This window comes from Chiloscyllium plagiosum, unplaced genomic scaffold (assembly GCF_037043375.1).
Source record: "Chiloscyllium plagiosum isolate Xiang-an unplaced genomic scaffold, Cpla_swu_hap1 HiC_scaffold_5, whole genome shotgun sequence".
NCBI lineage: Eukaryota > Metazoa > Chordata > Chondrichthyes > Orectolobiformes > Hemiscylliidae > Chiloscyllium > Chiloscyllium plagiosum.
Genome location: NW_028270143.1, coordinates 124,814,292 through 124,836,806, shown reverse-complemented (window position 1 = coordinate 124,836,806; position 22,515 = coordinate 124,814,292). Strand labels below are relative to the sequence as shown.

The window sequence follows — 22,515 nt, the reverse complement described above, 5'->3', positions numbered from 1 at the left end:
CTAAGCATCCTTCAATTCACTGCTCTCTATGTGCATATCCAGCAGTAGCTTAAATGTCCCTAATGACTCTGCTTCCATCACCACCGCTGGCAATACATTCCATGCATTCACAACTCTCTGTGTAAAGAACCTTCCTCTGACCTCCCCTCTATACCTTTCTCTTAATTCTTAAAACTATGACCCCTTGTACCAGTCAATCCTGCCCTGTTGAAAAGTCTCTGGCTATTGACTCTATTCATTTCTCTCATTATCTTATATACCTCGATCAGGTCACCTCTCTTCCTCCTTCTCTCCAGAGAGAAAAGTCTGAGCTGAGTCAACCTCTCTTCATAAGGCAAGCCCTCCAGTCCAGGCAGCATCCTGGTAAACCTTCTTTGCACCCTCTCCAAAGCCTCTGTATCTTTCCTATAGTAGGGCGGCCAGAACTGGATACAATATTCCAAGTGTGGCCTCACCAGGGACTTGTAGAGTTGTAGCAAAACCTCACAGCTCTTAAACTCGATCCCCCTGTTAATGAAAGCCAAAACCATATGCTTTCTTAAAAACCCTATCCACTTGGGTGGCAACTTTGAGAGGTCTATGTCCTTAAACACCAAGATCCCTCTGTTCTTCCACACTGCTAAGAATCCTGTCTTTGATCCTATATTAAATATTCAAGTTCGACCTTCCAAAATGGTCATTAATTGGCTACTTATGGACCTCAATGGAACATGAAGTGGGCAGGCCAGCAGACCCCATACCTACACCTCTCAGAAAATTGATACAAAGGCTGGGTGGGAAAATAAATCTCACAGGCCCTCCCTCTCAGCCACTAATGGGAGGGCAGTTGTAAATTCTAGGATGTAAAAACAATGACTGCAGATGCTGGAAACCAGATTCTGGATTAGTGGTGCTGGAAGAGCACAGCAGTTCAGGCAGCATCCAAGGACCAGCGAAATCGATGTTTCGGGCAAAAGCCCTTCATCAGGCAGTCGAGAGTTACAGGCTATGAGCTCTGAGGGAATAAATAGTCAGGTCTGGCCACGTTCTGAAATATCTAGTAACAGTCTATTTGATATATAATAAAGACAGATTGAAGCCTGTGGCTCTGAGGTGAGGGCAATGAGGGAACTGAGAACAAGGATGAGAATTTTAAAATCAAAGTTTTATAACTGGAGGCCAGTGAACATTGAGGTGTTGTATGAAGGGGACTCAGCATGAGGTAGGAGCTGGGGAGCAGTGTTTTCATGAGCTGAGCTTTACTGAATAGCTATTTTTATTTTGACTGGTTGTTCCAGGGCTGCAGTGGCGATGAGCGTGAGATGGCCAAGACGGTGGCTAACAATCTGTCAAAGCGAGAGAAGCAGACTGTTCTGGAGGCTCAGGAACCTCCAGATTTCTGGGCAGCACTGGGAGGGAGAGGGCGTTACGTAAGTGACAAAAGGTAAGAACCACCAGACAAGATCAAACGCAGGGACTGCTGTCTGCAATTGTATGACATTCTCTCAAAGTTGATAAATAAACAGTAACAATTAGAACCACCTGCTAACTTAGTGACTTCTTAGGAAATCGATTTTGCAATACCTAATTGGCTGGCTCTCACTTGATCAGTGTTAGTCAGCAATGCCTCTTTTTTGGTCTCTCTCTCTCTCTCTCTCTTTCTCTCTCTCTCTGCAGACCTAATTCTGTGTTAATCATTGATGACTGTGTCTCCTTTTCTCTCTCTCTCTCTCTCTCTCTAGATCTCACTTTGTGTTGGTCAGTGATGCCCCTCTCTCTCACTCTCTGGATGTCACTGGTCTGTGATGACTCTCTTTCGTTCACTGTTGCTCTCTGGATCTCAGTCTGTGTTGGTCAATGACAACTCTTTATCTGAACCCAAGGTTTCAAGAAGAAAAATGTGATTATGACCCTCGCCTCTTTGAATGCTCCAATCAGACTGGGCGATTCATCATGTCTGAAATTTATGACTTCACTCAAGAGGACCTTGATGAAGATGACGTCATGTTGTTGGACACATGGGAAGAGGTACAAACAGATTTAGAAATTGTTCACTATCATTACAGACTTGGTTCGCTCAGTTAGCTGGATGTCTGATTTGCAATATAAAGTGATGCCACCAGCATGGATTCAATACCCAAAGTGGTTGAGGTTACCATGAAGGGCTCTTCATCTCATTGCCTCCCTTTATCTGATGTGTGGTCACCTTCAGATTAAAGCACCCCCAGTTGTCTCTCCAATGAGATAGAGCAGGCCTGTGATTTGGCAGGGCACTGGTGTATTTATCTTGACTGACTACATCAGTTCCACAGAAGCTCAGCAAACGGGTGCATTGCCCAAAACCTTTGGCCCATTAACTCAAGGTCCAGTACTTTTTTTAAAAGACTGGAAGAATTTGATTCTCTCCTCCAATTAGATTCACCATCTTACTGCTTCTGTTGACGATGATGACTCATTTCAGGAATCTTCTCCTTAGATCTAGAACCTTCCCTCCACCAAGGTGGGAAAATTGATCTTTCAGTCAAGCATGAAACTGTCTCATCTACACAGGATCATTACACAGTAATCCTGAGCTGGAACCCCGACTGACTGACATCATCTCTATATAAGGGCTACTGGTGGGCAGATAATAGTTTTGTGGTAATGCATTTAGACTAATAATTTAGAGACTCTGCCTAATACTCTGAGGGCATGGGTTCAAATTCTACTACAGCAGCTAGTGGATTTAAATTCAATAAATACATTTTGATTATAACACTAGTCTCAGACTCCTCACATCAGCAGTAGTGACCATGATGATGATTGTTGTAAAAATTGAGGGAAAGAAGTCCTTCAGCAACATTATTGTGGGACTGGAATCACACTTGGGCAGACTTGGTAAGAACGGCAAATTTTCACCCATGAAGAATATTAGTGAATTGGATGACTTTTTATGACAATATTTTCACGGTCACTAACACTTGAAAGTAGCTTAATGAACTTCAATCCTCAGATTGGGTTGAGCCTCTCAATTACTACCCAGTGCTTTATTCTCCCTAAACTACGATATGGATATTAGCACAATTGCCATTCCTTTCTCCCTAATGAGTTTTCATGCTTCCCTGTAAATGTACCTCTGCTTTTTGTTTGAACCACTCCATGAGGCAGCAAATTCCACATTTGTTCTCTGAATTACAAAGTTTCTTCTGAGTTGCCTATTGGATTTATAGTGACTGTCCTATAATTGTGATCTACAGTTCTTGTCTCCCCCACAAATATAAACATTTCCTCTGTGCTTTCTGGATGGCACCCTGTTATAAAAGTGCTGAACTCTATTAGATCGCCCCCACACATTCACTTTTTCATGAAATGAGTGCCACTTCTTCTGCCAGTGACTAATTGCAACGCTAGTACTTAAGGACTGAAGAAACAGGGGCAGGAGTAGACTGTTTTACCCTTCTAATCTTCACCATTCCATATAATCATTAGATTACTTAGTGTGGAAACAGGCCCTTCAGCCCAACAAGTCCACACCGATCCGCTGAAGCGCAACCCACCCAGATTCATTCCCCTACACTTACTCCTTGACCTAACACTACGGACAATTTAGCATGGCCAATTCACCTAACCTGCATATTTTTGGACTGTGGGAGGAAACCGGAGCGTCCAGAGGAAACCCACACAGACACAAGGAGAATGTGCAAACTCCACACAGTCAGTCGCCTGAGGTGGGAATTGAACCCAGGTCTCTGGCGCTGTGAGGCAGCAGTGCTAACCCACTGCCACCATGCTGCCCATAAATCATGGTGATATTCTACATCAACACTTAATGCTCAAGAATCTTTTAATCTTGACCTTGAATATATTCATTGGTTCAACTTCCACTTGCTCTCTGGAGCAAGAATTCCAGAGGTTCATGTACCTCTTTGCGTCTTATGGTCTAACAAATTTCTCATTAATGAGAATATTCTAAGGGGAGAGGATGGTCTTGGTGGTATTATCTGCACTTAATGATCCACAGAGCCAGACAAATACATGCACAACAAATTAAGACCTAGAATTGAAACCTTGTCTCAGTAACGATGATGGCCATGGCAACTGTCATCCATTATTGTAAAAATACATCTGGTTTCTTAATGGCCTTACAGAAGAAAGTCTGCCGAATGTAGGCAGTCTAGTTTATATGTGATTGCGTATGTACGGCAATACAGTTGACTCTTAAACTGTCTTCTGAAGTGGCCCGAGCAAGGCCCTTGTTTCAAAGGTAATTAGGAAAGGGCAACAAATGTTGGTCTTGTCTATTATGTCCACACTCCAGGAAAGAGTCAAAAAAGAACAGGCCAACATTTATTCTAAGTCTTCAGCCCCTACATCTCAATTCTCCAGCTGGGGTTAGGGATTTCTCCCAGCATTTGTCCTGTCAGGTTCTACAATTTTAAACGTCTCGGTGCAATCACCTTTCATTTTTCTCATTTTCGGACTCACCCAGTCAACTCAATCTCTCTCCATGACATGGCCCTGTCATAGAACATAGAATATAGAAGGATACAGCGCAGTACAGGCCCTTTGGCCTTCGATGTTGCGCCGATCCAAGCCCACCTAACCTACACTAGCCCACTATCCTCCATATGCCTATCCAATGCCCGCTTAAATGCCCATAAAGAGGGAGAGTCCACCACTGCTACTGGCAGGGCATTCCATGAACTTACGACTCGCTGAGTAAAGAACCTACCCCTAACATCTGTCCTATACCTACCACCCCTTAATTTAAGCTATGCCCCCTCATAATAGCTGACTCCATACGTGGAAAAAGGTTCTCATGGTCAACCCTATCTAAACCCCTAATCATCTTGTACACCTCTATCAAGTCACCCCTAAACCTTCTTTTCTCCAATGAAAACAACCCCAAGTGCCTCAGCCTTTCCTCATATGATCTTCCTACCATACCAGCCAACATCCTGGTAAACCTCCTCTGCACCCGTTCCAGTGCCTCCACATCCTTCCTATAGTATGGCGACCAAAACTGCACACAATACTCCAGATGCGGCCGCACCAGAGTCTTATACAACTGCAACATGACCTCAGGACTCCGGAACTCAATTCCTCTACCAATAAAAGCCAGTACGCCGTATGCCTTCTTCACCGCACTATTTACCTGGGTGGCAACTTTCAGAGATCTGTGTACATGGACACCAAGATCCCTCTGCTCATCCACACTACCAAGTATCCGACCATTAGCCCAGTACCCCATCTTTTTGTTACTCTTACCAAAGTGAATCACCTCACACTTAGCTACATTGAACTCCATTTGCCACCTTTCTGCCCAGTTCTGCAGCTTATCTATATCCCGCTGTAACCTGTCACATCCTTCCTCACTGTCAACAACTCGTCCGACTTTCGTATCATCCGCAAACTTGCTCACCCAACCTTCTAGCCCCTCCTGCAGGTCATTTATAAAAATGACAAACAGCAATGGTCCCAAAACAGATCCTTGCGGAACACCGCTAGTAACGGCACTCCAAGATGAACCTTTACCATCAACTACTACCCTCTGTCTTCTTCCAGCCAGCCAATTCCTAATCCAAACCTCCAACTCACCCTCAATGCCATACCTCCATATTTTTTGAAGTAGCCTACCATGGGGAACCTTATCAAATGCCTTACTAAAATCCATATATACCACATCTACCGCTTTCCCCTCGTCCACCTCCTTAGTCACCTTCTCGAAGAATTCAATAAGGTTTGTGAGGCACGACCTGCCCTTCACAAAACCATGCTGACTATCCTTGATCACATTATTCCTATCCAGATGTTCATAAATCCTATCCCTTACAATTCTCTCTAAGACTTTGCCCACAACAGAAGTGAGACTCACCGGCCTATAGTTACAAGGGTTATCCCTACTCCCCTTCTTGGACAAGGGAACCACATTTGCTAGCCTCCAGTCTTCTGGCACTACTCCTGTAGACAACGAGGACATAACAATCAAGGCCAATGGCTCTGCAGTCTCCTCCCTTGCTTCCCAGAGAATCCTAGGATAAATGCCATTAGGCCCAGGGGACTTATCTATTTTCACCCTTTCCAGAATTTCCAACACCTCTTCCCTACATACCCCAAAGCCATTCATTCTACTTAATTGTGACTCAGTATTCACATCGGCAACAATGTCCTGTTCCTGAGTGAATACTGACGAAAAGTGTCTCCCCAATCTCTTCAGCCTCCACACGCAACTTCCCACTACTATCCTTGACTGGACCTATTCCTACCCTAGTCATTCTTTTATTCCTGACATACCTATAGAAAACCTTAGGGTTTTCCCTAATCCTACCAACTAAGGACCTTTCATGTCCCCTCCTTGCTGCTCTTAGCTCTCTCTTCAGGTCCTTCCTGGCTACCTTATAACTCTCAATCGCCCCAATTGAACCTTCACACCTCATCTTTACATAGGCCGCCCTCTTCCATTTAACAAGGGATTCCAATTCCTTATTAAACCACGGCTCCCTCACACGACCCTTTCCTCCCTGCCTGACAGGTACATACTTATCAAGGACACTCAATAGTTGCTCCTTGAACAAGCTCCACATATCAATTACGCCCTTGCCTTGAAGCCTACTTTTCCAAGCCACGCTTCCTAAGTCATGCCTCACCGCATCATAATTTCCCTGCCCCCAGCTATAACTCTTGCCCTGCAGTGGACACTTATCCCTCTCCATCACTAGAGTAAAAGTCACTGAATTGTGGTCACTGTCCCCAAAGTGCTCACCTACCTCTAATTCTAACACCTGGCCTGGTTCGTTATCCAGAACCAAATCCAGTATGGCCTCACCTCTTGTTGGCCTATTTACATATTGTGTCAGGAAACCCTCCTGCACACATTGGACAAATACCGACCCATCTAACGAACTAGAGCTATAGCTTTCCCAATCAATATCATCCTAAGAACTGATCCATTGTACTATCTCTAACTTCAGGTCTCATGATGGAAGCTGCCCATTTCACCATTAGCTTTTCAAGGCCTCATATGGGTTGCCTTTCCTCACACCTACATCCCTCACTGGTGTGTTAACAGCTGAGGGTTTAAAATGTGTAATGAACCAGACCGGATTCCCTCAAAATATTTTTAAGAAGGTAGCTGAGACCTTAACTTTATCTTTTTTTTTCAAAGCAAATGTGAAGTGTCTGTTCCAGATGCAATGTGGCTGGTCAAACTGCTCAACTTTAAGTAAAGCATAATTCACCTAAACACCATAGTCAAAATACAACTACTGAAAGAGAGGAATTCCGAATAACAGCCCTATTGGAAAACTTAACGGAAAAATAGATACAGTAACTATTACTAATTAATTGTTCCAATGCAGTAACATCCCATAAACACATCCTTGGCAAAAAAGAAAATTCAGGCGCAGATTCTCACATGCAGTTCTCCCATCCAGGAGGAAAAAAACATTAAGAGAAAACTCAGAGTGCAGCAACCAGGCGACATGCACTGAAGCTTCCAACTCTGTTGAGACCCCAATAGCTTCTGATGCTATCCTGAAATCCTGACCTGGGTGAGGTGGCCACACCCATTCAGGCTGCATTAAAAAAACAAGGTCTCCCAAGCTGTTTACACAAGTGATCTTCAGTATCCAGATCTTCAGTAGCCAGCTCTTCACCTGTCATTCATCTCTTTCTCAAAAGAAACCAAGATAAAATAAGCTCTTAAAACTACAGCATCATCATAACTTAATTTAATTTTTTTTTGGTGTTCTCTGTTTTGTAGCTGTTCTTGTGGATCGGCCAGTCAGCCAACGAATATGAGAAGAAACAGGCTGAGATGATGGCACTAGAGTACCTTCAGACCCACCCAGCTGATCGGGACCTGGGTACATCCATCATCACTGTGAAGCAAGGCTGTGAACCCCTGACCTTTACTGGGTGGTTCAATGCCTGGGATTCGCATAAATGGAGTGTAAGTCAAGCATCGCTTATAAAGAGCCACTTGTTTGGTAACCTTTGAATTTTGCGTGCCATTGACTGAAAATAAATACTCCCCCACTTTTTGTAAAGATATTGGCCCAGATTATTCAGTTTGCAGACAGTAGGAGACTAACTACATCCTGAAAGATGCATTTCGAGATCTCTTTGGATGTGTGATTCACTGACTCTGAGGGAATTGCCTGGAAAATTTAAACTTCTGAAGGGAAATTATTTGCTGTCTGGAACTGTCTTAAAAAGTCTCTGACTCTTGAGTTCAAGAAGTTCCAACTCATTTACCTCAATGGTCAACCAGAAAAAGTTAAAGAAATTAAAAACTGCTCCAACTAGCTCACTATAAAACTGCCCCACTGACTCAACACTAATTCCTAACCCCAGTCACTCACACTGATGACCCTCCCAAGCAGCTGACTCAACCAATTCCAGTCACTTGGCTCCTTTTTCAACACAAAGCCCCAGGCAGCCATCTCCCACCGTCTTCCCTCACTCCTTAACTTCTTTCCCTTTCAAAGTGCCTTTGGAACCCACAGACTCTAAAATACCACATTTAGTGTTTAAAAGGGTTTAGTTTACAGCACAGCTCAGATACATTCCGTGTTTCCAAAAGGGCCCAAATTGAAAGTCTAAGAGAGAAATGTAGAAATGTGGAATCTGTGGGAAGGATAAGAAGAAAGAAGCCGAGTGACAATCTGACTCCTCGAGAGCATTGAAATAGCATTTCTATCACCTTCACTGTATTCAGAGTCCTCAAATAGTAAAATGATGAATTTTTTTTTAAAATGTTAAGTTTAATTTATCTGCCTTTCCCCTGAAGCGCCTATCTTATATTCATGGAACCTTATGACACAAAAGGAACCATCATGTCTGTACTGGCTGTTTCAAAGAGCTACCCCATTTGTCCAACTCCCTTATTCTTTGCCTTTGACCCTGTAAAATTGTGCCCTTTAAATATTTTTGTAAGTTACTTTTAAGCCCCTACTAATATTTTCAAGCAGAGCATTTCATTCATGGGGTGTAGGTGTTGCTGGCTGGGCCAGCACTTATTGCTTATCTCTTGCTGCTCTTGAGAAGGTGATGGTGAGCTGCTTTCTCAAACCGCTGGAATCTACATGGTGTAGGTTGACCCACAATGCCTTTGAAGAGGGAATTCCAGGATTTTGACCCGGGTGCCAAGCCACCTTTAGTGGTGGACAATGAAATTCCCCTCCCAGAATACAGTTCACGCCCTTGCCACCCTTGGTGCTTCCTCCAAGTGTTGCTCAACATGGAGGAGTACTGATTCATCAGCCAAGGGAGGACGGTATGTGGAAATCAGCAGGAGGTTTCCTAATCAGTGTTTAACCTAAAGCCATCAGATTTCATGGGGTTCTGGAGTCAATGTTGAAGACTCCCAGAGGCAACTCCCTCCTGACTGTGCCCTGCCAGCAGGACAAGGTATATCCAGGAATGCTTGATGGTGATGTCTGGGACATTGTCTTTATGGTATGATTTCATGAGTATGACTATGTCAGGTTGTTACTTGACTGGTCTGTGAGACAGTTGTCCCAATTTTGGCACTAGCCCCCAGATGTTAGTAGAGCGTCTTAGAGTCCTACAGCATGGAGACATGCCCTTTTGGCCCACACTGGTCAATGCCGACCAAAATGTCCATCCACGCTAACTCCATTTCCTTGCACTTGGCCCATATCCTTCGAAGGCAGAAGTGAAGACTGCAGATGCTGGAAACCAGAGTCTAGATCAGAGTGATGCTAAAAAAGCACAGCAGGTCAGGCAGCATCCGAGGAGCAGGAAAATCGACATTTCGGGCAAAAGCCCTTCATCAGAAATTCCTGATGAAAGACTTTTGCCCGAAACGTCGATTTTCCTGCTCCTTGGATGCTGCCTGACCTGCTGTGCTTTTCCAGCACCACTCTGATCTAGACCCATATCCTTCTAAACCTTTCCTTTCCATGCATTTGTCCAAATGTGTTTTAAATGTTAATGTACGCACCTCAACCACTTCCGCTGACAGGTCATTCCACATGCGTACTACCCTCTGTGTAAAAATGTTGCTCCTCAGATTCCCTTTTATTCTTTCCCTCTAAAGAAAAAAGTCCTAACTTGTCCAACCATCGATATGTTTGTTAATGGAGTTCCGGTTTGAATGCCAGGCCTCTAGGGCCTCCAGGAATTCCTGTGCATGTCTTTGTTTAGCCTGTCCTAGGATGGATGTATTGTCCCAGTCAAACTAGTGTCTCTCTTCATCTGTGTGTAAGGACACCAGTGATAATTGGTCATATCTTTTGGTGGCTAGTTGATGCTCATGTAACCTGGTGGCTAGTTTCCTGCCTGTCTGTCCAATGTAATGTTTGTTGCAGTCCTTGGAGGGTATTTTGTACATGACATTCATTCTGCTGGTTGTTGGTACATTTAAATTCATCAGGAGCTGTTTCAGTGTGATGGTTGGTTTGTGGGCTACCATGATGCCTAGGGGCCAGAGTAGTCTAGTCATCATCTCCAAGATGCCTTTAATGTATGGCAGGGTGGTTCGAATTTCTGGGCGTGTTGTGTCACCTTGTTTAGGTCTGTTGCGTAGGAATTGGTGGACTGTGCTTATCAGGTACCTGTTGTTCCTGAATACACTGTACAGGTGTTTTTCCTTGGCTTTTTTTAGTTACTGGGTGCTGCAGTATGTTGTGACTTGTTTAAATAATGTCCTGAAGCAGCTCTATTTGTGGGTGTTGGGATGATTTCTCCTGTAGTTGAGCATCTGGTCAGTGTGTGTGGCTTTCCTGTTAAGACTTGTCTGTAGCTCTCCATTGGCTTTGCATTATATTGTGTGTTGAGGAAAGGGAGTTTGTTGTTGTTCTGTTTGTCTTTGGTGAACTTTATACCAATTTGGAAGTTGTTTGTCTTTGTGGGTTTCTGTGTTGCATTTCGTGGTGACAAAGGTGTCATCCACATAGCGGACCCAAAGCTTGGGCTGAATGGTGGGAAAGGCTGTTCGTTCTAACCTTTTGCATAACTGCTTCTGCTAGGGGTCCTGATATTGGTGATCCCATTGGCATCCCATTGATTTGTTTGTAGGTCTTGTTGAAGGTGAAGTGGACTGTGAGGCACAGATCTACTAATTTGAGGATGATGTCCTTGCTGATGGAGTTGGTGCTGTCAGGTGTTTGTGCCCTTGGTTCGTCTAGCAGTGACCGGAACTCCATTAACAAACACATTGATTTGGACCCCATTTACCAACCTCTCAGAAAAAGAATTGGAAGTGATATAACCCACCACAACAGACCACAACACATAATAGCAAGTGGGACAGAACACCAGCACTTCACCGGAGGCTCACTGATGATGTTACCTAGCATAGTGATGAAACGTCTGAGATCAAATCTACCAGCTCAGTGAGCAAACATACAATCTGATCCACAAGCCGAGCTACAAATCTTCTCCAAAATTGCCCAGTCGCTCCCTATAATTCAGACCCTTGAGTTCTCGCAACATCATTGTAAATTTCTTCTGCACTCTTTCCAGTTTAATAACATCCTTCCTATAATAAGGAGACAAAAACTGAACCCAATACTCACCAACATCCTGTATAACTGCAACATAACTTCCCAATTTCTATACTCAACACCCTGACTGATGAAGGCCGGTGTGCCAAAAGCCTCCTTCACTGCCCTGTCTACCTATGATCCCACTTTCAGAGAACCATGCACCTGAACTCCAAGGTCCCCCATTTCACTACACTCCTGAAGGCACAACCATTCACCATGAAACTCCTACCTTGATTTGATTTTCCAAAATGCAAGACCTCACACTTATCTATATTAAACTCCGTTTGCCATTTCTCAGCCCACTTTCCAAGCTGATCAAGGTCCTGCTGCAATTTCTGATAACCTTCCCCATTGTCCACTGTAGCGTCATCTGCAAACTTACTAATCATGCCCTTGTATATTCCCATCCAAATCATTGATATAGATAACAAACAGCAATGGGCCCAGCACTGACCCCTGAGGCACTCCACTAGTCACAGGCCTCCAGACCAACAAACATCCTTCCACTGTAACACTCTGCTTCCTACCACCAAGCTAATTGTAAATCCAATTTGCCAGCTCCCCCGGATTCTGTGTGAACTGACCTTCCAGAGCAGCCTACTATGTGAAACTTTATCAAAGGCCTTACTGAAATTCATATAGACTACGTCTACCACCTTGCCCTCATCAACCTTCCTGGTCACTTCATCAGAGAACAAATTCATAAGGAGGACTTTGCAGGGTTGACAGGGTTTTTTCTGCCATAATTCTTTCCTGTGCATAGGTTGATGCCAGCTGGTCTGTTCAGGTCCATTTCTTTGTTGAGACTTTGTAGCAATTGATACAATGGCTTGCCCGGCCCCAATCAGGCAGGAGATAGAGATACATGCACCAGTAGGTTCAAGAACAGCTTCTTACCTGCCATTATTAGACAGATGAGTGGACTCTTTAACTTCAAATAATGTTGTTCCAGCTTTGCTGACCGCCTCTGCAGCTGTAACCTGTATACCTTGCTCTGTCTAAGTGCCCTATGATCTGTACGTCCTTGTTTGCTATATTGTGATTCTCTACAGTGCGGAAACAGGCCCTTCAGCCCAACAAGTCCACACCGCCCCTCCAAAGAGAAACCCACCCAAACCATTCCCCTACCCTATATTTACCCCTGACTAATGCACCTAACACTGTGGGCAATTTAGCATGGCCAATTCACCTGACCTGCACATCTTTGGACTGTGGGAGGAAACCCATGCAGACACAGGGAGAATGTGCAAACTCCACACAGACAGGCGGGAACCAAACCCAGGACCCTGGCGCTGGGAGGCAGCAGTGCTAACCACTGAGCCACCGTGCTGCCTGTACTGCTCGCAAAACAAAGCTTTTCACTGTACTTGGGTATATGTGATGGCAATAAATCAAATCAAATCAAATCAAAGTTGAGAGTCAACCACATTTCTGTGGGTCTGGAGTGAAGTGCAGGCCAGACCAGATGTGAATGGAAGATTTCCTTGCATAAAGGACATTCGTGAGCTAGATGGATTTTTCCAACAATTGGCAATGGTTTCATGGTCACCAATAGATCCTTAATTCCAGAATTATTTTTTAATGAATTCAAATTCCACCATCTGCCATGACACATTCAAAACCAGGACCCCAGAATATTTGCCATATTTCTGGATGAATAGCCTGATGATGATATCACTAGGCTATTGCCTTCCCTACAAGTCTTTGCTTCAAAGGGAATGATCCTTACTTGTCTGACCTTATCACATATCTAGATATCTCCCTGCCCCAGTACGGTTCTAGTAAGTACTCCTCTATGTTCTTTCAAAGGCCTTCCTAAAGTAGTGCACTGAAATGGACATCATTCTCTAGTTGGACCTAAAGCAGTGGCTAACACAGGCTTAACAGACCTTCCTTCCTGCTGTATTCTATTTCAGTCAATAAATTCCAGAAGCTCTCAGTTTTATTATCAGCCTTGTCAAGGTGTCCTGCTGCCTTTAATGCCTCATCTGCACACACAATGAATATCCTTTAATGTCACATATACTCCATTGTAGAAGTACAGTAAAAAGCTTTCTCAAGTCTGCCTCGTATGGTGCTATCTTTGGTACAAGTGTTTCCGTAGCTCCTGTTGGCGTGGCTTATTGAACCATTGTCCCTCCTCATTCTTCCTTCCCAGTGTATCACTTCACGCATCAGTACACAGATATTGCCTTATTGTTGTTATTGTAACTGGAGTTTGGACTCTAAGTCTGAGCCACAGTGTTGTCGTGCTCCTCTTGCCCCATCTGTAGGTGAGAAAGGGAAACCTAGTTTTCAAAGCTGCTATTTCAAACCTGACCATGGAAGGAATATCTGAGCCTTCCTTCACCAGGCCTGTTGCTATGAAGCTATCAGCTGTCCCATTCTGCCTTCACCTTAAACAGCCCTAAACTATTTTCCCACACATTCGCCACACTTCATCCAACCCATCAGCGAAGGTTCAGAACAGGATTTATTTTAGATGTGAAAATAACTTTGTCTCTGTCTTTTTAGACTGGCAATGGAAGTCCCTATGATCAGATGAGACATAACCTGGGAGATGTCTCGGGGATCAGTCAGATCTCTGTGGTGAGTGTTGCCAAGAGTTTGATTATTGTTTACATGTTAGTGTTTTCCTTCTGTTGTAACTATAGCTTAGCACATAGAGAGTGACAATTCCCTCATTAAAGATAGTCCTCTTTCTGTCTACTCTTGGGATTCTCCAAATTCCAAGAATGGGGCAGGGCAGAGGGTACTGGAGTTTGAGGTGTCAAGGAAGTGGGAGTTCAGCTGGTAAACAAAGCCATTATTGAGCTTTTCTGGGTGGCATTTTCATCAATATCCTGATCTCAACAGAAACTAGGCACACACATTTACTGAGATTCTCCCATCTGCAGGAAGAGGGAGAGAGGGTCGGCTAAGAAAACCAAGAAGAGATGGAGAAGGAAAATGGGAGGTAGGAAAAGTGAGGGATGAAGAGAGAGAAAAGGACATGGGAGAGTGTGAGACTAAAGGGAGATAATGAACGAGAGATAAGAAATGGGGGAAGGTGAGGGACAGTGAGAATGAGATGAAGGCGGGATTCAGAGAGTGAGAAAAGAAAAAGATACAAAACCTTGAATTGAAGACTGGCCAAAATCCCTAAACACACAATCCCCATGAACAAACTCCCAAGATCGGAATGTTTACTAAGACAGAAATGGTGACAGCTGGGAAAGAACCCACTCCTGAACTCCAGATTATGTTCATTCTGTTAATTATTCACATTTTCAACAAAAGGAAGCTGTTTTTTTATGACAAGACATTTTTCTTGCACAAACACATCCAGGACCTCAATGACATGGATCTGAACAAAAAAGGAGGCCACAGTCCTGCGCCATCTTCAGCTTTCTCCCATCCCTCGGCCTCGGCATCGTCACCTTTTGCCACCCAAACGTCTGGAGGTGCCAGAGCAGCTCCTCCTGCCACATCCTCTGGACCCACCATTGTCAATGGGAAGGAATATTTCCCACCGGAGTTACTGATGAACAAAGCAGCAGATGAGCTGCCCAAGGGTGTGGACGCTGACAAGAGAGAGGTGAGCAAGGACTGGTGTGCATTACAGAGGATATTAGATCGGGCAGTGAAAGAGTGTCAATCTTTGAAAGTGATTGTTAAACCAGATGATTCTTGCTAAGCCGAGGTAGAAAATAGGAAAACCTGGAATCAAAACAGACCATTTTGGAAATGGTCAGACGGCATCTGCACAGTGAAACAGCTAATGACCTGGACGTTTGCTAAATCAGGATAACTTGGGTGCTGTTTAATTTGCAGAACCATTGGAAAGTGGGGATGATTGGATAAATCTTTCAAAAGTGCTGGTGCACAGGCAATGAGCTGAATCATCTCGTCCTGTGCACTGAGGTTGTGCGAACCAAGATTTAGACAAGACAAAGGCAGGGAAGGAGATGAATGTTGGTGTTATTAATTGGTGCCCTGCTCAACAACTACTTCCCACCATTTTCTGCCCCTGTCACCTCTCTGACTTAAGTATGCCATTTGATTCTGTTGCAGCAATACTTGTCTGACACAGACTTTATGGATGTTTTTGGAATGACACGGGACCAGTTTCAAGAGTGCCCTTCCTGGAAACAGAAGGTCCTGAAGAAACAGAAGAACCTTTTCTGAACGGTTTCCGACTTCTCTGTCTGGGCTCCGCAACATCTTTGGTTTTAATCGACAAGATTGTAATGTCTCTGTCAACTGGGGCTGGAAGTAGAAAATAGAAGTCAGATATACATATATTTTTTCTTTTTTTTTGTTTTGCAAATTTTAAGTTCTTTGTGCAATGCCGCAGATTCTAAAAGGTCAATAATATAATAGTCTACATTTTATTGAAAGAGTTTCCCAGGATGCTCCAAAATCAAGGAAAAGAAACCGTCCAAGGAGAGATTAGTGAGACAGTTTGCTGCTGCAAGTTCCCAGATCCACTTCACTGATCCTGGGAAGACTTTATTTGCCAAATCTCTCAGCATTAAAGCTGCCTCTGGTTGCTATATGTGCCATTGCTCCAGATTGATCACCACCAAATACTGAGGCAAATGGGCTGAGGTCAGGCAATGGGAGGAGAGGCAGTGGAGGAGTGAGGGCAGCATGAGGGAATGGGTGGTTGGGAAAATTGTTATTAAGGGAGGGATCACACTCCAAGCTATTATCAAGTACCGCCCAATGACAGTGCAAGCATGTGCAGGTCATAGAGACTCCATCCAGTTCAGGCGCGTTGACCTGTGGTGTCATGTGTGACATCCCAGGCTCTGAACCAGAGTCTCCAGGCTTGAGTCCCAGCCCAACACGTGATGGCCACGGAAAGTGCGTTCATAATGGGGCCAAACACTTTGAGTATTAACATATAAATCCTTCCAACACCTGCCAATAGCAGGTAGTAAGAATGGTGAGATTCCTGGTCAGTCAAGTGATGGAGAAAATGTCGGATCTTCCACTGCTCCTGTCTGCAGCTCCAAGATGACAGCATTATTGTAAATGTAAATGTTGCCTCCCAGCCCAGGCTCCCGTAAATGAGCTGTCATGCACCACCAACACCACTTGTTCAAATAGGCAGCTTGGCATTCAAGTCATGTGTATGGTGAATGGCCACTGGTGTGGGAGGCACCAGAAGGGTGATCATCATTGTGCCAACCACCTTTTGGAGTCAGCAACAAATCAGTGTCATGAGAAAAAAATAAAGTGTGAAATGCAGGATACAGGAAACAGCAAAATAATCTAGCAGGAGAGATGGCAACATGATGAGGGCTTCCTGTGAGCAGTCAACCTAGTTCCCCATGGGCCATTAGTCTATAAATAACCCCAATAGCAACACATATGTGGCAATATCCAGTGCCACTGCTTTCACTGTTTGTGACATTTCCTTTGAGTTTGTATTTCTTCTCTTTAATTTTGAAACTGTATTTCAGAAGATTGAGTAGAACATGTAAACTTCTCTAGTTTGGGCAAGGACTGGGGTGTCAAGTTTCCAGGTTGGATTAAGGAGTGGCAGAGTGGGGTGTTAGAGGTGCATGGAGAAGGAGAAATGGTCACCATGTGTCCATCCATTTCAGGGCATAGAGTCCTCTCCTATCCAAGGGAAGACCAGGGCAATGGGGTCTGCTGGGCACCATCAGGTCTGATAGATCCAGATACTCTCATTGAATTGTGAAAGACAATTAAGGGGTACCCAACCAAACCACGCAAGATAATAACTTGGAAATTCAGAGGAATCTCAGTTATCCGAACGAGATGGGGGGTGGGGCAATATTTCATCTGGATAATTGATTATTCGGTTAATTGATTCAATGCCTCTCCTCTGGGGCTCGGACTTATCTGAAGTTTCCTTTTTCTTCGCTTTGCTTGCCTTGCTCTCCCTCTCTGTCTCAGCGTTTATTTCTGAGCAGACACACACTTATGTGTAAGGGACCCGCAGCATTGCTGAAGCCTCTACCCCCACCACCCTCCCTCATCTCAATTCAATGGGATTGACACAGCGAGTGCTTGGTAAGTCCACTCCCAGTTCAAGAGACTAGGTAGCAGCACACCGCATGCGAGCCCCCACCCCCACTCAACCCCAATTCTGTCCGACCCTCCAACCCCCCCATCCACCCCCCCAAACCCCGTCCAATCCCCCGCGACCTGTCCACCTCCACCCCGTCCAACCCCACCCTCACCCCTTTCGCCCCACCTACTGTCCACCCGACAGCCCCCTGTGTGCCCCCCACACCCTCTCCAGGGCAGCCAGGCTGGACACCAACAGCAAGACTGCTGCTACCTTTGGCGGTGTGAGTGTCAAAATAGCACACACACACACCTTTTTACTGCAACTTTTTGACAGGTTCCACTTTTAGTCCTGTACAGGACAATGTTGGAGAGATCATCTGTGGAAGGGGGTTTAGGGTACACCCCTATGTAGAACTCCAGGTAAAGTATGGAAGAGAGAGAAAGGGCAGGTAGGCAGTAATTTGGAGATGGTGCCTGGCTCCCATCGATGTCCAGGACTGTTCTCGGCAGTATTTCAGTAAGCAGAGTTCATTTTTAATCATTGTAAACAAAAGACGCGATCAGTGTTGGAAACACCTCTTTGCTGTAATGTTTCTATCCTGACCTTGAGATCTTCTTCGGATAATCCAAAATCTGGATAATTGATATTCGGATAATTGGGGTTCCTCTGTATATCTATTCCTTCACGGTGTCTGGATCAAATCTTGGAACTTAGGGCCTAACAACTGTGAATCCCTACACCCCATGAACTGAAGCAGTCCAAGAGGCTGATCATCACTACCTTTTTTGGGAAATCAGGAATGGGCAATAAATGCTAGTCTAGTCAGATCCATAAGATGGTCAAAAGAGCCACCAACTCAATTGGATGTGTTTCTAGAGGATTAACACATGACATGTCCTCACTCTTGCCGTTGGTCAGTCTTCCAGGGAAAGTGGGTAGGTGTTTTGTCATCCAATGGGATTTCTCTTGACTGTCAGTTATCTATCCTTGCCCCGTTCTCCAAAATTTTTATAACAAAAGAAAGTATTGCAGTTATACAGTGCTGTTCATGACTATACATGTCCCAAAAAGATTTTATATCCAAAAACATCCAAAATGTTTTCACTTGAAATGAAGTAAAGCATTAATTTGTTTAGAACCACTAGATTTTTTTCAGTGGGGTTGGCTATGGTGATGTCCAAGGGATTGATCCTCAATTTCTGGAGACTTGAGGCCACTTTTGGAAGATTGGCAAGTCCCAAAGACAAACCACATTGACCATTAAGAAGTGCCAATTTATTGATGACTGAGGACGAAGGGCCTTTTGCAGCACAAATGGCTTCCAGGTGCCATGGTTACATTCATGGTCAGCTGACAAGGGTGCTGGTCAAGGGGCATGGGAGGGGACGCTTCCAACTCTGCTATCCCAAGCAGTCAGGGTTTCCATCTGGAAACCACTATTGGGAAATGCCTATTGCTAACTAAACTCTACGCTTCCTCCTTCTCTCCATCTCGGCTGATCTGAGAGGTTGATATGTCTACCAGACCAGTTTTATGTAATAAAAAACATTTGTGATTGAAATGTTTGTTGTGGTTTTTTTTAGATTCTTAAATGAGATTTCTCTTTATCCTTGTTGAATCAGCAACAATTTATCTGGTGCTTTTAACATAATAAATGTTGAGGGTGCTTCACACAAGTGTTATAAATCAAAACTTGACACTGACAGCATTGTGGGTATACACAAACCACATGGACTACAGTAACTCAAGAAGACAGCTCACCACTACCTTCTCTGAGGCAATGTGAGATGGGCTTTGAATGCTGGCCAGCCAGTGACGCCCACACTTCGTGAAAGAATTTCTTAAAAAGCAGGTTTACATCACATAGTTGAATGTTTGGTTAAAGAAAGAGGTTTTATGGAGACTGTTAAAGGAGGAAAGTGAAGTTCAGGCTGTGAGGTGTAGGAAGAGAATATCAGACTTCAGGGGTCATGCAGCTAAACTGGTGAAGTGGTTAAATTCAAGGAGATTCAAGAGGCCAGGATTAGACACGGCCACATGTGATGTTATTTGTGACTTTGATAAGAGCCGGAGGAGGTATATTCAAAAGTAAAGCTCCTGGAGATGTGGGAATGGATTTGAGACACACAGACAAGAACTTTAGAGAATTAAAGAAGGTTGAAGATGGGACAGTAAGTTTGCCAGATTGATGAAGACAAGCAATTTTATTTGAATGGAGGATGATACTGGCAGTCTAAAAAGAGAGAGGAACAGTATTCAAAGAGAAACCATTAATAGAAATGGCTGACATGGGAACCAGAATGGGAAGTCAGTGATTTACTGGAAATAGGATTGACATGGAGAGGGTAATGGAAGTTAATAGACAAAGATGAAAGTTCAGGTCTAGGTTAGTTGGGCTTTTTGAAGGAAAGAAGGGACACTATGGAATGAAACCGCATTGAAGGAGACAATTCAGCCTATTGTACCAATTCTAGTTTTTTGAAAGAGCTGTCCCAATTATTGCCATACGTCTTGCTGTTTTCCCCATAGTTCTGTACCTCTTCCAGTATTCATTTAATTCTGTCTTGAAACTTCCTATTGAAACTGCTTCCAGATTACAAAGAGATTTCTCCTCTTCCTACTGGTTCATTTGTCAATTATCTCCAATTATTGTCCACCTTCCTATCAGCAGAAACATTTTATAATAACCCATGATTCTGAAAACCTCAATTTTTCTTTCCTGAGTTTTTCAAGTCTCTGCTGGTGAACCTGGTCATGAGTTAGCACTATTCTCTGATGCTATTTCCAGCACTTGACATCTAACCAAAGTAATGTTCCTGGATTAAAGGACAGATACCCAAGCTAGTGGGGACATGGGTTCAAATTCCACCACAGTAGCTAGTGAAAGTCAATTAAATGAAATGGAATTCAAAACCTGTCATTTAAAACCTTGTCTGGTCTACTAACATCGTTCAGCGAAGGAGATCTTTCCCTAGTCTTGCTTACTTGTGTTTCCAGCCCCAAGCGATGTGATTGATGCTGAACTGGCCTCTGAAATGATCCAGCAAGTCATTCAGTTTCAGAGGAATTAGTACATGTAACATGCTTGGGAAGAGGAGGTTTTAAATATTCAATTATATACTGTTAGAGGTGATGAAGGGGATAGAAACATAGAAAATAGGTGTAGGAATAATCCATTCGGCTGATTATGTAATTTCAGTGCCCCAGGACTGCTTTCCATCTATACCCCTAGATCCCTTTAGCCACAAGAGCCATGTCTAGCTCCCCCTTGAATTTTTTTTAATGACCTGGCTCCAACAGCTTCCTGTGTTGGGGAATTCAACATATTCACAACTCTGAGTGAAGAAATCCTTCCTCATCCCAGTCTTAAATGCTTACCCTTTATTCTTAGCCCTAGTTCTGGACTTCCCCAACATCAAGAACATTTTTTCCCACATCTAGCCTGTCCAGTCCCATCAGGGTTTTACATGTTAATTGAAATCCCCCTCATTCTTATAAATTCCAGTGAATTCAAGCCCAGACAGTCTAGCCTTTCTTCATATGTCAGTCCTGGCATCCTGAGAATCAGTCTGGTGAACCTTCACTGGACTCAAAGGACAAAGAAAATTTCAGTACAGGAACAGGCCCTTCAGCCCTCCAAGCCTGTGCTGATCCAGATCCTCTATCTAAACCTGTTGCCTATTTTCTAAGGGTCTGTATCCCTCTGCTCCTACCCATTCATGTATCTATCATCTTAAAGGACACTATTGTGCCCACCTCTGCCACTATCGCTGGCAACGCGCTCCAGGCACCCACCACCCTCTGTGTAAAGAACTTCCCACACTTGTGTCCCCTAAACGTTTCCCCTCTCACCTTGACCCCTAGAGACTGAGTCCCCCACTCTGGGGAAAAAAGATTCTTGCTATCCACCCTGTCTATACTTCTCATGATTTTGTGGACCTCAAGCAGGATCCCCTCAACTTTTGTCTTTCTAATGAAAATAATCTTAATCTACTCAGCTAGCACCCTTCATACATCCTGGTGAACCTCCAATGCACTCTCTCCAAAGCATCCACATTCTTCTGGTAATGTGGTGACCAGAACTGTATGCAATATTCCAAATGTGGCCAGACCAAAGTCCTATACAACTGTAACATGACCTGCCAACTCTTATACTCAATACGCCGTCTGATGAAGGAAAGCATGCCGTATGCCTTCTTGACCACTCTATCCACATGCGTTGCCACCTTCAAGGTACAATGGATCTGAACACATAGATCTCTCTGGACATCAATTTCCCCAGGGCTTTTCTATATACTGTATAATTTGCTCTAGAATTGGATCTTCCAAAATGTATCACCTTGCAATTGTCTGGATTGAATTCCATCTGCCATTTCTCCACCCAACTCTCCAATCTATCTATATTCTGCTACATTCTCTGACAGTCCCCTTCACTATCTGATCCTCAACCAATCTTAGTGTCATCTGCAAACTTGCTAATCAGACCACCTATACTTTCCTTCAGATCATTTATGTATATTACAAACAACAGTGATCCCAGCACAGATCCCTGTGGAACACCACTGGTCAAAGTTCTTCATTTTGAGAAACTCCCTTCCACTAGTACGCTGTCTCCTGTTGCCTAGTCAGCTCTCAATCCATCTAGCTAGTACCCAGTGGACCCCATGCAACTTCGCTTTCTCCATCAGCCTACCATGGGAACCTCAACAAATGCTTTACACCCTCAATAGCAAAAATGTCTTTCCTCAGACTAGGAGACCAAAACTACACACAGTACTCAAGGTGTGGCCTCACCAAGGCCCTGTATAACTGCAGCAAGACATCCCTGCTTCGATACAAATCCTCTCGCTAAGAAGGCCAGCATGCCATTAGCTTTCCTCACTGCCTGCTTTAACTGCATGCCAACCTTCAGCAACTGTTCCACCATGACACCAGCGTCTTATTGCACTGCAGCTTTTCCTGAAATGCCACCATTCAGATAATAATCTGCCTTTCTCTGTGCGACCAAAGTGGATA

General features: G+C 44.1%; 1 protein-coding gene across 2 annotated transcripts in view; it reads left to right on the top strand.

Moving 5' to 3' along the window:
- The window catches only part of vill (villin-like), a 163,017-nt gene extending 143,957 nt beyond the window's left edge, over positions 1–19,060 (top strand). For both annotated transcript variants that reach the window (XM_043690859.2, XM_043690858.2), the window contains exons 15-20: positions 1,278–1,423; positions 1,863–2,007; positions 7,721–7,909; positions 13,986–14,060; positions 14,800–15,048; positions 15,525–19,060. In XM_043690859.2, coding sequence (XP_043546794.2) covers positions 1,278–1,423; positions 1,863–2,007; positions 7,721–7,909; positions 13,986–14,060; positions 14,800–15,048; positions 15,525–15,638 — 918 coding nt within the window. In that variant the 3' untranslated portion in view covers positions 15,639–19,060. The remainder of the gene's footprint in view (positions 1–1,277; positions 1,424–1,862; positions 2,008–7,720; positions 7,910–13,985; positions 14,061–14,799; positions 15,049–15,524) is intronic.
- The last annotated feature ends 3,455 nt before the right edge of the window (positions 19,061–22,515 follow it).